This window comes from Moschus berezovskii, chromosome 11 (assembly GCF_049115385.1).
Source record: "Moschus berezovskii isolate FMDL1 chromosome 11, NW_MosBer_1.0, whole genome shotgun sequence".
NCBI lineage: Eukaryota > Metazoa > Chordata > Mammalia > Artiodactyla > Moschidae > Moschus > Moschus berezovskii.
This window is the reverse complement of record NC_142470.1, coordinates 2,314,896-2,335,044: the sequence shown is the minus strand read 5'-3', so window position 1 is coordinate 2,335,044 and position 20,149 is coordinate 2,314,896. Positions and strand designations below refer to the sequence as shown.

The following is a 20,149-nucleotide window of genomic DNA, read 5'->3' as shown; positions in this document are numbered from 1 at the left end:
TAGTGCTGGTGGCTCCAGGCCATCACATCGCCTGGGAAACCCTCGGCCTGCGCGGAGCTGCTCAAACGTGTCCTGCTCAGGAGCGGCCAGAGCCCAACTCCCAGGCCCAGGGTGGGTGAGCTGCGGGGCGTGCCGGAGGGCCTATCCCCGGGTGCTGCGAAGGGAAAGGACCCCGGGAAAGTTCTGGACTGGGGCTCAGACAGGGAGGGAGTAACGCTGGGTGAGATGGGGCCCGGGGCACATTCAGTGATAAGGGTGAGGAGAAGGCACAGGTGAGCTGGGCAGCTCTCCCTGCAAAGGTGCTGCTCCGGTCAGCAGGTCCTGGCCCGCCTTTGGTCCGCAAACACCATCCCGACCCCCTCATTTCCTTCCCCCATGTGCAATAAAGGGTTAACGCAGCAGCCCCAGGCTGCCCACACTCTGTATGTCCAAGAAAGGTCAGGCTCCGGCCTAGCTCCCGAGAGGGACCTCCGAGCGCTTGGGACATCCTGCTGATTAAAGCATCTCTGTCTACCTGGGGCAGGCCAAAGGGTCTGTGAAATGATGGGGTTTATGGGGGACCTCAGGCCCACAGTACCAGCTGGACCTCTCCAGGGGTCACCCCCACAGGGACAGTCAGCCGTGTCTACACAATCCACAGCCAATGAGAACCAGGGCACCAAAACTCAGGGGGGCCTCCCTGGCTGGCAGCTCCCACCTCTGACGTCACGTGTCATCCTGGGAGAATTCAGCGCTGTCCACACAAGTCCTCAGGGAGGGGAGACCCGGAAGTCTGCGCCTGGTCTCGCCTGGACTCCAGTCTATGCGTTTTCCATCTGCTGACCTGGACCTGCCTCTTCACTGCAATAGACCGGAACCCTGAGGACAGTCGCTTCGCTGAGTCTGTGAGTCATCAGGCCCAAAGGCTGTCCCGGGGGCCCCGACGGGCCCTGTGACGTCATTACGGCAAACTGGGACACGTACTGACCCCTCCTGCGGGCCAACGTTGGCCTCAGGGTTCAGCCTCACCTTAATGAAGCCTAGAGGCCCCCTGGGTTTACCCCGGTCCCACCAGCTCCGTGAGGAGCCGCCCACACGAGGCGTGGAGCCCACCAGGCTGGAGCCGGCCTCAGCTGCTCCGCAGGCTAGACCGCGGCTCTCTGCTCACTGCCGCCCTAGGGGCTGGGGTCTTCATGCCCCATCCGGGGGGCCGCTGTGCCCACATGTGCCCGGAAAGGCACGTTTCCAAGTCCACGGGCCAGCCTTGGAGAGCTGGCCTCTGCCCACCCAGCGCAGGAGAGGCCGGGGGGGCACCTCTGTATGGGGCTGGGGCCCTGGGACTTCGGGGATGGAGGGGTCAGGGGAGATGGGGAGACAGGGCTGAGAAGGCCAGGGCACCGCCTGGCCCCCCAGCGACCTCCACACTGATCAGAGGTCACCTGTTCGCTCTCAGGCCCCTCACCACTTTCTAAGCCACCAGCAGACTCCCTGGCCAGCTGTCAGCCCCAGGGAGACCGAGGCTCCGGGAGCCAACAGACAGGGCAGTCATGGCCTCCGACACGGGCCTCTTGCGTCCCAGGGCAGGGCATGGGGAGCCTGACAGTGTGCTCAGCCCACTGCAGGACCGCACCTGAGCAAAGCCACTGCCTCGTCCACCCCAGGAGCACCCCTGGGCTCCCCGACACCAGGCCCCCGACCAGGAGAATGTTTATGAGATGGGGAGAAAAGATCACACTCTCGCGTTACATGACAAAGCAGATAAAATGACTGACTTCTGTGGCACGAACTCCAGTCCTGCCTACACGCACGTGTAGACACACACACAGGTGGAGGACACGCTGGAACAGGGAGGAGGCACCTGGAACACAGCCTGTCCTCCGGGCTAGTGGGGCAAAGAACGGACAACCGTTCCTGAGAAAAACACAGACAAGAAAATACACAAACTGTCTGTGTATCCAGCAACGACTCACTTTTTTAAACTACACATTTTTTAAACAGTCCTCGTTACAGACAAAAGCTATACTGAAAACCAACCCAGGCAGCTGGGGGCCTCACAGGCAGAGCAACGTTCCAGAGCGTGGGCCAGGAGGTGGCACAGGGGTTTCATCCTGACGTTACGCTTTACCCCCTAAACGTGTCATAAACATTCTCGAATACATGTTTAATAGCAGTGCACCAACGTTCTTAAACAGCCCGTCCTTCATCTGACGTTTTAAAAAAATCAATTCAGTGAAACCTCTGGGTCTTTGAAGAACCCAACAGGAAAGGGGTTCCGGGTGGGTTCCCTGATTCTTGCATCTGTTCCCATGACTCTCTGGACCTGGGCAAACAGCCCCACCAAGGGGCCCACTGCAGTGGGCATCCTGGTTTTGGGAGCCCCAGTCCACGGAAGTGCAGGGACCCCCACGACAGCACCAGGGGCGAGCCCCCTCCAGAGTTGAACCACTCTCACGGGGCCGCCCATACCCACCCAGGCGAGAACCCCAGTCCCTGTATCCTCAGGAGGACTCACCTCTGCCCCGCAAACCTCTCTCTCCCACCCCGCTGGCCCATGACCCAGGGACAGCGGGGGAGGCAGGCCCTAGGCTTGTCCCCAGTGGGTGTGGAACCTCCTGGTCTCCCTGACCCCAATCTGAGGGTCGGAATCTGCAACGACCAGGTCTCACCAGGGGCTACCCTCCCCTGTCCCCTGTGGCCAGCATGCCCCATCCCCCAGACGCTTCCGCCCCCTCAGTCCCAGGGTCCCCCACCCTCCAACATTCATGTGTCAGAGATCAGACCCCAGCACCAAGGAATTCTCTGCAAATCCAAGCAGAATTAAAGCCAAGAGTGGGGAGATTCCTGCCGGCGGGGGGGTGGGCCACAGCCGCAGGCAGGCAGGCCCCCTGGCTCAGCCCCATTTCCACAAACAAACACTGCTACTTCATTGGAGGCAAAACCCAGGTCTGACGTGTGGAGAGGGCATTTAGGTAGGCGATGATCTGTGAAAGGATTAATTTGCTGATCTTATTACCTAAATCGAAAGAGATTTTGCAGCCATCAGTAACAGGCTTGCAAGATTTCCCGGGTGTGAGCTAAAGCCTCGCCCCTCCTCCCCACCCCTTCCAGCCGCCGCCAACAGGCAACCCGACAACACGCTGAAAATTCATGAGAAAGACCCTGGCCGAGGGGATCTGTTCAGGACTCCAGGACCCATGACGGGGCACACGGGGGGCAGACGAAGACGAAGGGGTGGGCGCCCTGCCGCGCGCTCCGCGAAGCTCACCTGATCCCTTTGTTCTGAGCCAAGTTGTGCAGGGAAAGTCTTGACACGGCGGAGATGACCTGGGAGGGGGAGACAAAAGGACGCTTCTGTCATTTCATGAGGAAGCCGGAAGTCATCGCGAAACGGTAATGAAGTGTTTTGTAGATGAAGAGAACTGTTACTAAAGCACTTTTCATCTCAGGAGAAAAAATAACAAAAAAGCAGAGCAGAAGACTTTTTTTTAGGCAAGACGCCTCTTTTGTATTTTTTGTGCAGGATGCGTCATTTCGGGGCACTAATATCTGCTGAGGGCCACGTGCACCCAGTGCATGCCCCAGAGCCCAGGCCTGGGCTCACAGCCCCTCTGCCATCTCCTGCCCATCGGCACTCGCTGAGTCCCGCTCTCCTCTCCCCCAGGAGAGGGTCTGCCCCATCGGGGCCACCGCAGGTGTACACACACATCAGGACCACACAGGGCTCCCCTGGCTCCTGCTCTGGAAGGCACCATGTGGTTTAGTAATAACTTCTGTTCACGGTGGGTGCTGACCCATTTCACAGGTGGGGAGACAGAGACCCAGAGATGCCAAGTGACTTGCCCAAAGTCACACAGCAGCCCGGAGCGCAGCGTAGATGCAAACATCCCAGCGGAGAGGTCCCTTCCCTTCCAGCCCCTCCAATCTTTCCATATGGACCATTTAAACGGATGCCCAGCTAGCTAGGGCGTCAGGGTGTAGAGGGAAAACAAAGAGCCCCAGGTTCAGATCGCACAAGGGGATCCCAGGAGGCTCTCCCTGGATGGACAGATGTGTCAAAGTCCTGGGGTCCCTGCCCCAGCCCAGTCCTGCCCTGTGACCAGCCCCCTCAAGACACACAGCACCCACCCGGCTCCCAGCCCCGGAGGCCTCAACAGGGCCCGTCCACAGATCTTCAGATGACCGGGGTAAGCAAGGACGAGACTCCACAGATGGTCACGGGGAAACGGGGGCCAGGTGAGAGCACGGCTGACCCTGATGGCAGAGCGTTACACGCTTGAGTGTGACTCGCGGGTCACACAAGCTGCTCATGATTCCCAGCGGGACTGACGGGCAACCTGCTCTGCAAGACCGTGTACCGCAGAGGCAGAGAGACAGGCCTCGACTCTGAGGGCTGCGTGCGCACGGGGGTGTGTGTGTGTGTCTGTGCGGGTGTGTGCGCGCGCCTGCACACCTGTGCATCCGAGCTCAGGGGATGTGAACACGGCCTGTGACAACTACTGGCTAAATTCACAGACACCCTCTGCTGGGCGCTGGAGCCCCAGAAACAGCCCAGTGAGCCGTTTATGTGCGTCATCCCGGTGAATCCTCACCCCTACAAGGCCAACCATGTACACGTGGGACACGGGAAACCCGAGGCCAGGTCACCTCCCCAAAGGCCCCCCCGGGACACAGGCCTCAGACCTCGTTAGGTGGCTCTCCGTCCAGCGGCAATTTTTTAAAAGTGGGGAGAGAACCCCACACTGTACAGCAGGGCCCTTTCTCAGCTGGCGAGACGGCGGATTTGGCCAACAAGCCGCGCGCTGTGCGCTGACTTCCGGGAGGGGTTCTGTTTCAGGGGCCGGTTCACACGGAAGTCATGAATCCGAGGAGTGACAGGGCTCCTGTGTCTTCTCAGACAAGGCTCAAAGGGCTGATTGTGCAGCTGGCCCAGCCGGGGGACCCCACACTTGTGCACGCCAAGAGGCCTTTCACAAATAACGAGCGACTTGGCTTCTGCTGTTATTCTTGGCTTTTAAGGGCTCTAAATATTTAGGAAGAACAAAAATTAAAGCAATATTGCTCGATGTCCTTACAGTTACTAGACAGAATGCTGGACGTGTCGGAGCCCAAGGGTTTGGCAACTGGAGGGCACACGGCCGCCCCTCTCCTACGCCTCCCGTGGCAGACATCACTAGTCAACCGCTGCACTCCTCCACCCCGAGCCAGACACAACTTCGGATCCTCCCTGCAGAATCCAAACAAGACACCAGCAACCAGTCAGCATCGGCTCAGGAAACGAAGCCTGTCTGCTGACCTGGGGTCGGGGCCGCATCTCATACGCGTGGAGCCCAGGACAGCGGGGAGCTGCCACAGGTGAGCGAGCCGAGGCCAGGAGACGGGTCCGTGTGTCCACGGGTCCTCAGGTTCAGTGGACAGCGCGGCTTCTGCAGCTGCCGTGACCACAGCAAGGCTCGGCCCTGAGCTCTCAGCCGCTCTGCTCCAGGCTGGAGCCTGTCACTAGTGGTTAGTGAAGGGCTTTGGATTCCGGTTGCCAGACAGGGCCAGCTCCTTAAACGGGGTTAACCGTCCCGGCTCTGCCCGCGGCGCCCTGTCCCTTGCTGGTCCATCCTGCACGTCTGTGCAGAAAGGGAAATCTCAGGTCTCACCTGGGGAGGACCTGGCTTGGTGACCCGGGGCCCAGCGCAGGGGCTCCAGGGAGCAGACCCCTGAAAGCGGCGGGGTCAGATGAGTGGTGGGACCCCCGTGACAGTTACGGGAGCAGGTGTTGCAAAGCACCCGAGCGGCTCCCAGAGGCATCTCTAGCCAGCGCCTTCCCCAACCTCAGGGTGAGAGCTGGGCTTCCCCAGAGGCATCCCTCTCCTACGATGATCAAAAACCTCCCGGCTCACGGTCCCTGCCAGCTCCTCTGAAAACATAAATGTCAAAGGATGACATTTCCCCAACTTCCATCTCCCCTTCTCGTCTGCACCCCTGACAACAAGTGAAAAGACGCACAGCTGCTCGTCCTGCCCCCTCCCTCCCTCCCTCCCTCCCTCCCTCCACGCAAAAGGCTCAGACTCCTGGGACCAGCAATCCCGCAGGGCCCACGGAGCCTCAGCCCCGGGCAAGCAGACGGACGTGTGTGCAGAGCCGGGCAGGGAATCAGCGGGAGGAGGGTGTGTGCCCACAGGGACCAGTCGTGCCGGGAGCGGACACCTGCACGGCCAGCTCCCCAAAGCTGCGGGTGTCCGTGCTGTTCACATGCGTCTACCTCCCGCCTCGACCGTGACCTGCAGTGTTTCAGCCCCTTTACTTGCTGAAGGAATAAGAATGGTTGTGACAGCACAGAGCCCAGGGCCCGAGGCCTGGACCCTGGATGGCAGTCTCACTGGGCCCCACCAGGCGCGGACTGCTTGGACCCCAAGGCGGCGCCCTACCAGCCTGCATTTGGGCAAACAGAATCCCAGATACCGCTGGCCAGTCGGCTTCCTCGCGTTCATGGGAGGAGCTTTAGAATGGAGGCTCCCAGGCCCAGCCCAGGGTAGCCACTAGTCTTCAGAAGGTGCCCCCTGAGGAGCAGGCATGGGGCAAGGCAGGGGCGGGGACCGGAGTGGTCTGGGCTGCAGTCAGATGGCCTGCTGGTGGGGAAGAGCCTGGACCATCCTGGGTTCACATCCGGCCACTGGCCTCAGTCTCCCTGCCTGTGAAATGGGGACGCACGCGCCCCTCCCGTGAGACTGCTGGACTCGATGGAACGTGTGCCAGGCATCTGGCCTGCAGCAGATGCTCACGAACGCCTGCAGCAGCACGTTCACGCGACCAGGGGTTGAGGAGATCCACATGGAGATTTAGGGTCGACTCACCCCCTCCACCTACTTGGGCTCCCGGGTGGCTCAGCAGTAATGAATCTGCCTGCAGAGCAGGAGATGCAGGTTCGGTCGCTGGGTCGGGAAGACCCCCGGGAGAAGGCCACGGCAACCCACTCCAGTGTTCTTGTCTGGAGAATCCCATGGACAGAGGAGCCTGGAGGGCCAGAGTCTCTGGGGTCGCAAAGAGTCGGATGTCACTGAAGAGACAGCACACACACAAGAACCCTGCCCTTACTCGGATGAAAACACAGCAAGAGGGTGAAAGGTATGGTTCCAGGCTCGAGGCTCACAACCTTGTTATGACTTCAAAAGAGAAGTTCAGGATGAGGGCTGAAAAGGCAGAGACCAAAGGCCAAGGGAGGGATAGACAGACAGAGAGGGTGGGGACTCCGCCTTTTGAAGGCAGCGTCACTCAGAGGCCTCCAGGCAGGCCTGGACTCTGCAGCCCCTGCCAAAGCCTCTGTTGAAAGCTGGGGGAAAGCAGTCAGACAGCAGCCTTGCAGGCTGGGCCCTGAGCGGGCAGAGTCAGCTGCAGGCTGCCCAGCTTGCCAGCCCTGCTCTGCGTGGGTCCCTGGGCTGCAGTGCTCAGCCTCCTGGTGGGGCAAGGGCTCTAACTCAGGGAAGGACTCACCTCCTGCCTCTCCAGGGCGGAGTCTGCGGACTGCAGGCGCTGACCTGCTGGTGAGGCATAAACTCACACAGGTCCTAAGGGCGTGTTTTTCACTGAAGTAGGGTGAGATGGGGACAGACAAGACAGGACAGACAATAGCGGAAAAGAAGTAAAGTACGATCTCAGGGAACTTTACTTTCAGTCTAGAGCACACGAGGGACTTAGCTTCCCTGACTTAGGCACTCATCAAACATTCAATGTGCCCTGCTAAGTGCCAGCCCTGGGCCTTGTGGCCGGATCGTAACAGAGGATGGATCAGATTCAGGGGCATTTTTTCTCCCACCGGCACCATCTCAGAGCTCCAAGAGCCCCAGGAAGCTCCCTCTCAGGAGATGGGGTGGATCAAAATTGTGCCCCCATTTTACAGACAGAAATCAAGGCCCAGGGACCCACAAATTCACTCAAGGTCATACCACAGCAGCTATCACATCTGACCTTCAAAACAGGCTCTGAGCTGCCTCTTCACAGACGAGAAAGACTGCAGTTCACCGAGTTCATATGACACCTAAAAACAGGGTGGCTGCAAGGATGCTCGAAGAAAGTTTGGGGATATGGGTGAGTGGATAAGCAGGGAGGTGGGTGGGTGGGTGGATGGTGTGCGGGTGGAGGGAAGGACGGATGGACAGATGGGTAGATGGACAGATAAGATCAACAGCAGAGGTTCCAATGAGAATCGGCCTCCCAATCCTACGTCTCAATTACAAGAACGTGAACTACCATTTACTAAGCCCTTACTAAGTGCCAGGCAATACACTAGGATGAACATGATGCAAACGTGGTTCCCGCGTGTGATCTCTCTCCCCCACCCTCCACGCATCCAACGCAGACACTGGGGACTAGCGAGAACAGGGGCCCTGCCCCAGGTCCGTGTCGGCCGGTGCCACGTTCCCAGCACGGGAGCCAGCAGTGGGCAACGAAACCCCGAGCTCCTCTCCAGACCCCCTGCATGTCTCCCAGCCTCTCCCGCAGTTACTGAGGTCCACCCAATGGGAGCAGACCTCCTGGGGGCTATTCTCAGACACAGCCCACGAAGCTTCCCTGCTTCTGGGGCGACCTCGAAAGCCTCAGGTTAAAGGCAGCAAAGCCGCTGTCACGCTGGGTCCCAGAAGGTCTGCGTGACACAAGAGGCCACACACGCACGCACCTGCACACGCACCGCACACCGGGCCCTCCCTGAACGGTCCCGCCGTCTCCCGTGGAAGCCGGCCCAGCCCAGGTGCCGCCTTCCCCGACACTCTGCCGTCACCAGGCCGCGTGTCACTCTGCCCTGGGCTCCACAGCGCAGCGCTCTCGAGTTGCGGGATCTCAGTTCCCAACCAGGGACTGAACCCACAGCCATGAACTGCAAGGTGGATTCTCAAGCACTGGGCCACCAAGTCCCTGCCCTGCCACTCAGGACGTGCGCCGAGGACCCCACAGAGATGATCCACAGGAAGGATGGACAGGGACACACCTCGGCCTTTAAAGGGCCCGGCTGCCCGGTCGCTGGTCAGCCGGCGAGTGGGCGGGTCTGTCAGCCCCACGTGGTCAGGGGGGTGCCCCACCGTTCTGAGGGATCACTGCGCGGGAGCGGCACAGAGCAGGAAGACCCCCTTATCAGCCGGGACCAGGCATCGCAAACACACAGCAGCGCCTCGGAGCCAAATGGCCAAGATGATCAAGCTCATTTAAATATGTTGCCCCGGAAACTCTATCGGCCAGGAGATCTACAGCCAACACGGCTGCATGTTCAGAAGCAAATCATTATAAATGGCTTTCTCGAGCTCAGCCACCAGCGATGCCCTTCTGATTTTTTCTCTTTTTGCATTGAAAGCAAGGTCAGAGACACTGGCGCCACTGCCTTCAGAATGACAAGCGGCAGCGAGGAGGGACTCGTGATGGACATGGGCACCCACGCTCCGGGACTCGTGATGGACATGGGCACCCACGCTCCGTGTTCAAACTGCCGCCAAGAGGCCGGGAAACAAAAGCAGGTGGGGAAGGCGGTCATCTCAGCCACCACCCGCAGCACGCGCCCGGGGGCCCTACCAATGGGGGCTCTTCCTTCATGGCAGCCAGAAGGAGGCTGGGAGCTGGGAGGGGGCCAGACTCCAGGCCCCAAGATAGAGAAACAGCAAAATGCCACGTGGGGCCAGGTGACCGGTGGCAAGGGAGGGCAGTCTGGTCGTCCTTAAGGGGTCAGAGCTTCAGAGTGATTTAGGAGGAACGAAAAAGGCTAATAAGAAAGAAAAGTCTATCAACATCTCGGAACTGGCCACTGCTTTGTCCTGCCCTTGAACCGAGCTTCCAGTGAGACTTGAAACCACGCCCCACATCTAGCTTCCTCGTTTGCTGGGTCCAGATCAAGAAAAGACGCTCAAATGCAGGGGGAAGACACCACCCTGATCCTCGGGACCAGCGGTAAGAGTCTCCACGCCTCGGGCTCTGCAGGAGCTGACGTCTGTGACACAGAGGGCTGAACGCCGACACGCTGGATCCCCGAGCCGGGCGCTCTACGGGGCCTGAACCGGTGGCCTTGCAGGACCCTGCCCACGGAGCACCTCCAGGGCAGTCAGCGCCTGCACGCCCCGGTCCCTCGTGCGTGGACCCGGCCGTCTCCATGGCCACCCGCCAGAGGGGCCACTCATCTCTGCATGGGAGAAAACTGAAGCCCAGAGGGTACGGTGACGTGACCGAGGCCTCAACGCTGCGGTCAGGGACCACACCGGAGTCAGGCTCCTGAAACATACAGGAGGCCCCGCAAAAGAAGCGACACCAAGCGTCTGTCCTCGCCGCCTCCCTGGGGCCAGGAGAAAGCCCGAGGCCCCACTCACCCCGGGGGGGTGGTCACGGGGGACAGGCTGGCTCCGCTGCCAGCTCCGTCCTTCCTCCAACTGTCCACCCCACCCCTCGGGCGCCAGTTTCCTGCTGGGAATGAGGGGCTGAGACCTGGTCACCCTGAGGGCTCGGATCCTGTCTACGAGTCCTGGGCACAGTGCCCAGGGCACACAGAAAGGACGGGCCAAGCAGAAGCCCCCAGGGACGTCACAGCCCCGGACCAGGAGCGTGGAGAGGCGAACAGCCCAGAGCCTTGGAGACCAGCTGACCGCCACCCTAAGCCCATGAGGGGCGAGCAGCAGGGGGCAGGGGCAGGGCCACCCGTGCTCCTCCCGCGTCCCCGGCCCCCAGCACCCGCACCTTCTTTGTGTCTCTGAGGTCACACTGGTGGGGGGCTGAGGTTTACTATCCCCTCCGTCCTGACACCCTAGGAAGAGCTGCAAGAGGAGGGCTGAGCTGCAGACCCACTCCCTGGCGTCATCCCCTCCCGGCTGCAACCAGCTAAGGTGCCAGCTGCCCGGCCAGCATGCAGGGGTGCCAGCCCAGCCCCTGGCACCTCGAGGAGAAGCAGTCCTAGGACCAGGAGAGGCCAGGGGCAGCGCTCTGTACCCCTGGGAGCCAGGAGAGAAGAGGCTGGGAGGGAAGCTGGATCCAGGTGTCCTCATGGGACACAGTGAGCAGCCAGGAGAGGGCGGAGCGTCCAGAGCCCCCACTGAGGGATCCCTGCCACAGACAGTGTCCGTCCAAGGGCCCTGGGCACTGACCGCCTGCGGTCCCGGATCCGTAACGTCGGGGCACAGGACTGGGAGAGGACCGGGCAGAACCTGAACTAGAGCTCTTCCCGACCGGGCAGGTTTGCAGGAATCAGCCAGGAAAACGCAAGCCCCTAACAAAAGGAGTTTAGCGACCATCTGGTCCAGAGTCTTCACTGTGCAGACAGGAAGCCTAAACCCCGGCTCGGGAGATGCAAGCGGCTGGCAAAGGCCACCCACGGCCCTCCAGGCAGACAGAGCGCGGGAGCAGGGACCCCATTTGGAGCGCGAGGCCCTGCTCTGATTGGCCTCGTGACAGCCGCTGCGGACATGTGTCCGGCCCTGCCCCGGCCAAGTCTTTACCAGGCCTATTTCTATTTAATGATTTAAACTTCCCCCTCCCACTCCTTGCCACATCCACCAGGAGACATTTCTGCCAACCCTCCCATTTCACGGAGGAACAATTGAGGTTCAGGATTCACGGCTGAAAGTGGGTGAGCAGAGGTGGACCCAGCTCGTCCATCTGCCCGCAGGACCCGATTTTCAGCCCAGCCCCGCCCTGAAAGGCAGGCTCATCCAGCCCTGATCAGAGGCCAACAGACAGCAGCCTTGCCTCCAGGCATGAGGGCAGGGTTGCTCAGTGAGGCCCTGAGGCTCCTGAGGCTGAAGCTCCAATCCTTTGGCCACCTGATGTGAAAAACTGACTCACTGGAAAAGACTCTGATGCTGGGAAAGATGGAGGGTGGGAGGAGAAGGGGACGACAAAGGATGAGATGGCTGGATGGCATCACCAACTTGATGGACATGAGTTTGGGTGAACTCCGGGAGTTGGTGATGGACAGGGAGGCCTGGCGTGCTGTGGTCCATGGGGTCGCAAAGAGTTGGACACGACTGAGTGACTGAACTGAACTGAGGTTCCCAGGGGCCAGGAAGCGCATCAGACCACAAGGTGGCTTAGGGAGCTGGAGGAGTGAGTTGCCCCGGCCACTCAGCGTCTGTGAATGTGGCTTCCCCTCCCCCTCGACACGCCTCCCTGCGATCACGGCTACAATGACTGATGACACGCAGCAGGAAGAGGAGTGGGCTGGGCCTGCCCTGCCCCATCTGGCAGGTAAGAGGTGAGCCGAAGGCATGTCAAAACATAGGCCGCATCTCAGGCACAGACAGGCAGCGACACGGCTCCCCGCTGATCTGAGACAAGGCCACCCAGCGGCGTGAGTCACTGCCCAGAAGGTCCCAGAATCCCAGGGACAGGACTAGAGGCCCCGCCCAGGCCTGGGATGCTGACAAGCTTTACAGAACAGCACAGGGAGGTGGAAGGACGCCCAGACCCAGGCGAGGGCCTCCCCCTCCCCAAAGGCCCCCACTCCACTTTCCCTTCTCTTATCCTGGGGAACCAAGGGGCCAGATGGCAGGCGTCTGCACAGCCTGCTCCGGGAGAGGGTCCCTGCAGCTCCACCCGCTGCAACTGCCTCTGCTGTTACATGGATTCTTGTCTCCGCACGAGTGGTTTGTCTCCAGCTCAATCCCACAGGGTAAGGACCATCGCCCCCACCTTTCCAGATAAGGAAACCGCGGCCCCAACAGGCGCCCTCACTTGCCAGGGCCCACCTGTAAGAGGCGGCCCAGGCCCTCCTGAGAGGCGGTATCTGCATCTGCACTCAATCCCCACACTTGAAAGCGTTGCTGAAAAATAGGGAGTGGGTCCTGTTTTCTTCCACCCCTCCCAGAACCGCAGCTGGGGCACCGGGTGCTGGGGCAGTGGCTGTCCCCAGCACACAAACCCAAGGGTGCCAGACCACAGTCCCCGAGGCTGGGGACCCACACCCCTGGGCAACCTGGCCCTGCCGCTGAGAGTCAGCCCACCAGCAGCGCTCAGAGTCACACCAGCCTCACAGGGGCCTCCTTGAAGGAGCCAGCACGCGAGTGGGCCCGATCCCTGACCCCCAGCCCGATCCCTGACCACAAGTATGCTGCTGGGCTGCAAAGTTACCCGACTGGCTTGCTGAATCCTCAGCCACGTGAGAAGGTGATACTGTGCCACGTGTCAGATAAAGAGACCGAGGGTCAGAGTGGTGACCTACACACTAAGAGACAGCCAAGAACCTGTCTGGTGAGTGCCCCAGCCTAGAGTCTGAGCCTGAGCCAAGAATGCCCCGCCCCGCCTCGGCATTTCTGGCTCGTGGGCTCCGGGCCGGACCCATCCATCAAACCCTCAGCTGCTAATGGGGACGAGGTGACAGCAGCCATTACCTGGAGAGGGCCGATGGGTTTCAGAGCTGCTTCATTGCCCTCCCTGATTAATGGCCATTTTAATGGGAAGGGGAACAAAAATTGTATCTTTTACACCATGGCAATAATTTTTCAATATACACACTTATCTCTGAAGTGATGACTTAGTAACTCTGTTATTAACTGCTAGAACAACCCCAGTGCCCTGAGCACCGTGAATCTTTCCACCTTCGCCCGCTCCTTGCTTCTGACACCAGCACCTGAAGAACCTTGGGAGCTCTGGCCACCCTGCGGCCCTGCAGTGTTTTCTCTACTTTCTCCCTGGGCTTTCTGACAGCAAAGGAGGGTGCGGCTCTGCCCCCAGCTCCTGGAGCAGGGCGGAGCTCTGCCTGCGCTGTGTGCATGCTCCCAGCTCTGCTGATATCCCACAGGCGGGGACGCAGGGATGTTGGGGGTGACCGTTGGCACCACAGCAGCCATGGAGCTGTGTGAGGATGGTCCTGAGCGGCTGCACACGTTGGAGGACACACTGCAAGCCCAAGTGTGTTTGTAGCTAGGTGGGTGTCTCTGAAAAGATCTGAGAGCACTGAGCATTTAGAAAGGTCGTGCTGAGTCTGACAAATGACAGTCCCTGTCCATTCCCGGTGGAGAAGCAAACGCTGAGTACAGCTGAGTCCCAAGCTCCTCACCTGAGAAACGGGGGCAACACACAACCTCATGGCTGAGGAGGTCCCCCGCACGTTGGGTTCACTGTCACAGCCACACTCATCACTGCTGCCCCTCCCGGGAGCGGCCCCCACTTCCACCACCGCCGAGTCCAGTGTGGTGGCCTGTCACTGGACAGCAGTGAGCCTTCACTGTGGACTGAACGTTTGTATCCCCCCAGAACTCATGTATTGAAGCCCTACCCCCGGATGCGTTTGTTGCTGGAGGTGATTAGGTCGTGAGGGTGGAGCCCCATGAAGCGGATTAGTGCCCTTGGAACAAGAGACGGGAGAGAGGCATTCCCTGTTTCTCGCCAACACGTAGGACACAGAGACAGTGCTCCCAGCATCCTGAGCTGATGAGACAACCCCGAGGAGGCGATCCTCGGACTGTGCCCACAGCTAGCCTATCCCCAGGAGGGTAGGGAGAGGTTTTCCAAACGGGTCCACAGAGCCGCAGGCAGGGGTGGGGAGGAGCCGAGGGCAGCGCTGACCGTGGGCTGTGGGGCGCTCACTTCCCTTGCTCACATGTCCTGCCAGAGGGAGCAGGGCTCGGGGGCTCTGCCCAAGGTCTCCCCACGGCCCTGCTCAGGCGCAGCCCGCCCCCATCCCAGGGTGCCTGTGGCATAGCCTCCCACGGGGGCAGAGGGCCAGGTTTGGCACCACTACACCCGACTTTGTATCCAGCTGCAGAGCGTCCCCGCAACCCTGGCAATGCCCTCAGCTCTCGAGGGTCCCAGGCCCTCATCTGCAATGATGACACAGCGGGGGTTCTCCCTCCTCACCTACACGGTCAACGGGGCTCAGCAAGCAGCAGGACATGCCAAGCCCTGTGGAGGGACGAGAGGTCAGAGGGAGCTTCTGGAGCCCACAAGACCCAGTGCGGGCTCAGGGTTGCAAGGACAGGCACACTGGCAGGAGACTTAACCGAGCTGGGGGGCAGGGGCATCAAGGAAGGCTTCCTGGAGGAGGTGCCACTCAACCTCAGACCTGAGGGGTGAACAGGATGTGGCTGGGTGACAGGTTAGCGTGTCAGAGTGCCAACACGAATGCAGCAGGCTCACGGTAAATGAGGGCACCCTGCCCAGGACAGCCTGGCGCCTGATGCTGCGGTGTGCAGCCAGCTCACCCCAACCATGAAGAACCTCTCCCCTTCAGGAAGCAGAGTCGGCGCAAGAGCCCCTGCCGCCCGGCATCTTTGTGCAAAGGAAACCCTGGGCAGGAAAGAAGCCTCCGGTGACTCTCCCTCCCCTGCGTGTGCTGATGGAGTAAACAGCTGGAAAACGGGCAGAGCTCCAGACTGCGACCCCCAAAGAGGTTTCCTCTCAACCCCTGCTTACTCCTGGCCCACTGGGGCCTTCCCGCACCAGCCACCGCGTGGATTCTCTTCCTATTAATACTTGTGAGTAGCCTTCAAAGACGCATTTTTTTCCCCAGAATAGATTCTCCGTGACCACAAGAGAGGAGCTGGCCTGGAGTGGAGGAGACAGAGCTGCTGTCTCGGGCGAGGTGAGCAAGGACTCGCGGGCGCCCCAAGGCCCCGGCTTGGCCTCCCCAGCTGGCCAGCACGAGGGCCGTGCGAGGGACACTGGCTGCAGCAGGAATCTGGTCTTCAAAACGCCTGTCTCATCCCAGGGGAGCCCATGGGCACATGAAAACCAGACGCCACAAGGGGTCCTGTGGGGCCCTGGCACAGAGAAGGACACGCGGGAATGCCAAGGAAATGAGATAGAGCCTGGCCTTTGGTTTCGCTAACACTGCCCCACTGGCTGATCAACGGCCACCAACGTCCTGAGCTGCAGGAGGATGATGACATCAAGGGGACATACCGGCTGCGGGGGGCGGGAACTCTACCATCTTCTCAGCTTTCTGTGAATCTAAAACTGTCCGAATAGCAGGGTCTGTTTGAGGGGCCGGCCCTTTGCTTGGGGTGCGGCGGGCAGCCCCTCGCCTGGCGGCTCTCCAGGACTCTGCTTGTGGAAATGGGGTCGGGAGGCAGATGAGAACTCGGGGCCTGGATCCCCAAGGGTCCCTCCACGCAGGTGTCGGTCATCAGATGCTCCCGTGATAGAAGCCGCAGCCCCACTCCCAGAGGGGCCGCGGTTCAGGCACGTCACCAAGCGGCCTGGGGTGGCCAAGCCAGGCCCTGAACCCAGGCCAGCGGGCTCTTCCCACCAACAGCGTGGCTGGAAGAATTACATGCCCATCAAACCACCTCCAAGACAGCAGGCTCCAAACACCAAAGGGCACAGCCTTCCACAGGCCAGAACCCCTGTGTGCAAGTGGATGACCCTCAGCAAGGCCCGTCTATACCTGTTCTGAGTTGTTTTGTATCCACGAGCTCCCTCCCCAGAAGAAGGATGCTTGCCAGAAGCACGGAGGGAAAGGAGCTGCCCGGGTAGAACTCCGGGTACCCAGCCCCCCATTGGGGGCACCGCTGACAGTCTGGGGGTGGGGGCGGCACAGAGAAAGGACCCACCGCCAGGTGAGCCCACCAGCAGCCCAGCGGAACCTGCCAGGGTCCTAGCAGCCTGTGAGGGTGGCCTGGAAGCCACCCAGGATTTCAAGCTCCCCCCACCCCCCACCACAGTGCATCTAACACCAAAATGTATAATTTAACATTCAATATTTTCATCCCAGACCAAAATTAATTATTTAATGTCCCATCAAAAGCAATTCTATCTTCTGCACTGATTCAGATGTCCCAGCCCCTCCCCCACCCTGGCTGGCATCCCCGCAGAGCCGGGGAAGGTGGGTCAGGCCCCCAGCAGGCACCCAAAGGGCACCTGTGCTATGCCCGGTGGCCCTGCTCCCTGGGGCGGAGCCGGGGCCAGGGTCACCGCGTCACGTCCAGTGTCCAGCAGGTGCCCAGACTGCATCAGGGTTCCAGGCGAGGACGTGAGGGTTTCAACCCATCCCAGCCCCTTAGCTGCTCCCACCCGGGACGCATCGTCAGAGGCACAGAGCAAGGAGGAGGCGGCAGAGGTGGGGGCTGCTGGGGCAAAGGCCTCTCACAGATCTCACATGCGGCCGACAGAGCCCGCAGCCCTCTCCTCCCAGGATTGGCTGGGCCCTGCCCTCTCCTGGGCACAAGCCAGCTCCAGTCCTGGCCTTTGCCAGAGTCCCCAGCGCTCCTGCTGGCCGCCCCTCCCGCACGCCTCCCTGGTATCCTCACGCGGCCCCTCCAGGTGCGAGAGGCCGGAGTAGACGTGGCTGGGCCTGGCAACTACGCGGGGCCGGCTAAGGGGCTGAGACTTCCTAAGAGGTTCCCAGGGAGAAGGAGGGCAGGTCAGAGAAGAAAGACGCAGAGCGGGGAGGCCTCAGGCCCCTGCCACCAGGGGGGCCCTCCCCAGCCCATCCGTGCCCCTCACACCTTGATTCGGGCTTCTGGCATCCAGAACCGGGACAGACAGCTCTCTGGAGTTCTGAGCGCCTGGCGAATGGTCCCTGGCATGGCAGCCACAGGACACCGTACAAAGCTGAAGGTCGCAAGGGCAAAGACCTGCCATCGCAGCCCCCAGGGGTGGCCCTGCTGGCGCTTGGCACAAAGGACAGGTCGCCTGAATCTGCTGCCGTTACAGCCAAGCCTGAGGGTCCCTCCAGAGCCCGCGTCCTTCCCGAGACCTCGAAATGCGACGCTGTTTGGAAAAGGGACCGCTGCAGGTGTAATCAGTTACAACGCAGTCATTCTGGGGCGGGGTGGGCCCTTCACTTGATGTGACAGTGTCTCCACGGGGACACGGGGAGATAAGGAGCTGTGTGACGACAGAAGCCCAGGCGGGAGGGACGCAGCCACAAGACAGAAAGCCCTGGAGTTGCCAGGAGCCCGACGCAGCCCAAGGGGCCCCTCCCTAGTGCCTGCGGGGGGGAGACCACCCAGGGAGACTCCGGCCCCCGGAGCCTGCGGGTGGAGCTGACCCTGCCAACACCTGGATTCGGGCTTCTGGCATCCAGAATGGGGACAGACGTCTTTCTGGAGTTGTGAGCGCCCGGTGAATGGCCCTTGGCACAGCAGCCACAGGACACCACACAGAGTTGAAGGTCACAAACGCTGGTCCAGGGTTGAGAGTGCTGACTGCTTGGAGGTCAGAGCACCCAACCCGAGCTGCTCCAGGGGCCCCTACAGCAGAGGCAGCCAGCGGCCCAGGAGGACAGCACAGCTTCATCCGGGGAGGAGACGGCCTGGTACATCTTAGTGACCCAGCACATGTCGTCCAGTTATCTGCAGCAGCTGAAGGGCATGTCCCTGCTAGTCAGGGCCTGACCAAATGTGGTCCGCTGGAGAAGGGAACACAAACCACTTCAGTATTCCTGCCTTGAGAGCCCCATGAACACAATGAAAAGGCAGAAAGATAAGACACCGGAAGATGAGCCTCCCAATCCCCAGGTCGGTAGATATCCAGTATGCTCCTGGGGAAGAGCAGAGAAATAGCTCCAGAAAGAATGAAGTGGCTGGGCTAAAGCAGAAATGACGCCCAGCTGTGGCTGTGACTGGTGGTGAAAGTAAAGTCCGAGGCTGTGAAGAGCAACATTGCACAGGAGCCTGGGATGTCAGGGCCATGAATCAAGGCAAATTAGAAGTGGTCAAACAGGAGATGGCAAGAGTGAACATCGACCTTTTAGGAATCTGTGAACTAAAACGGACTGGAATGGGTGAATTTAACTCAGATGACCATTATAGCTACTACTGTGGGCAGGAATCCCTTAGAAGAAATGGAGTAGCCATCATGGTTAACAAAAGAGTCCGAAATGCAGTACCTGGATGCAATCTCAAAAACGACAGAATGATCTCTGTTCGTTTCCAAGGCAAACCACTCAATATCACAGTAATCCAAGCCTATGCCCCAACCAGTAACGCTGAAGAAGCAGAAGTTGAACGGTTCTATGAAGACCTACATGACCTTCTAGAACTAACACCAAAAAAGACCCAGAGCACAGATTCAACTTTTCCTGGAGGCCCCTGCCTGGGACCCTGGGTCCCAGAGTCCCTGCATCCACCGAGCTGGGGCTGGTCCCACAGGGACCTCCTTCCCCAGGAACGACTTCCCGCGGCTCCACCTCTGGGCCCCCCAGCCCTCGACCCTTCCATCCTAAGTCAGTGGGAGGGGCGTCCCTGGGGCTGCAGGAGGCTTCCTGCCCTGCTCGCTCCTCGAGCACGTGGACCCTGCATCGCTGCCCCTCAGTGATTCGCAGATGGCCCTGCCCCTGCACGAAGTCCAGTCTGGGCTGGTGAGGTGACTGCAGGGCCACACAGCAGGAAGTGGGGGAGGCAGCAGAGCCAGCTGGGGCCCGTAAACACTAGCAGGAACCTGCTGAAACCACCTCACCGTCCCCACCACGGCAGGCCTGGGTTGCACGGGAGCAGCCCCTACGAAGAAGGGCTGCCGCCTGGGGCAGTGAGCGCCCCTCCTCGGGAGGCATGCAGGAAGCTGGTGCTGGTACAGCACAGGCGATCGGACTGGCAAACTTCCCAGATTCGGGGCCACTCGAGGTCAAGGGCACTGCAAAATCTTCACCTGAGGCCCGCAGGTGAGAGCTGGACTAAAAAGAAAGCTGAGCGCTGAAGAATTGATGGTTTTGAACTGTGGTGTTGGAGAAAACTCCTGAGAGTCCCTTGGACTGCAAGGAGATCCAACCAGTCCATCCTAAAGGAGATCAATCCTGAATAGTCATTGGAAGGACTGAGGCTGAGACTGAAACTCCAATACTTTGGCCACCTGATGCGAAGAACTGACTCACTGGAAAAGACCCTGATGCTGGGAAAGATTGAAGGCAGGAGGAGAAGGGGACGACAGAGGATGAGATGGTTGGATGGCATCACCGACTCAATGGACATGAGTTTGAGTAAACTCCGGGAGTTGGTGATGGACAGGGAGGCCTGGGCGTGCTATGGGTAGTCTATGGGTTGCAGAGTCGGACACGACTGAGCGACTGAACTGAACTGAGGCCCACAGACACTGACAGCTTGGCTCACATGGGTTCCAGCAGCTTTTGTGGCTGTGAAGAGGGCTTTCAAAATGAATGGCAAGCATTCAGGACATTAGTACTGAAGCGAAACGAACAGATGTGCGGGTCTGCACACACCTGCCAGGCCCTGGGGAGGCCCCGGCGAGCGAGCGCAGCGAGCATGCATGCCACCTCCTCCTG

General features: G+C 60.2%; 1 protein-coding gene across 4 annotated transcripts in view; it reads right to left on the bottom strand.

The window, feature by feature from the left end:
• VAV2 (vav guanine nucleotide exchange factor 2) overlaps window positions 1–20,149 on the bottom strand; it is a 175,009-nt gene that overhangs the window by 72,952 nt on the left and 81,908 nt on the right. For all 4 annotated transcript variants that reach the window (XM_055401057.2, XM_088841008.1, XM_055401055.2 and 1 more), the window contains exon 3: window positions 3,245–3,303. In XM_055401057.2, coding sequence (XP_055257032.2) covers window positions 3,245–3,303 — 59 coding nt within the window. The remainder of the gene's footprint in view (window positions 1–3,244; window positions 3,304–20,149) is intronic.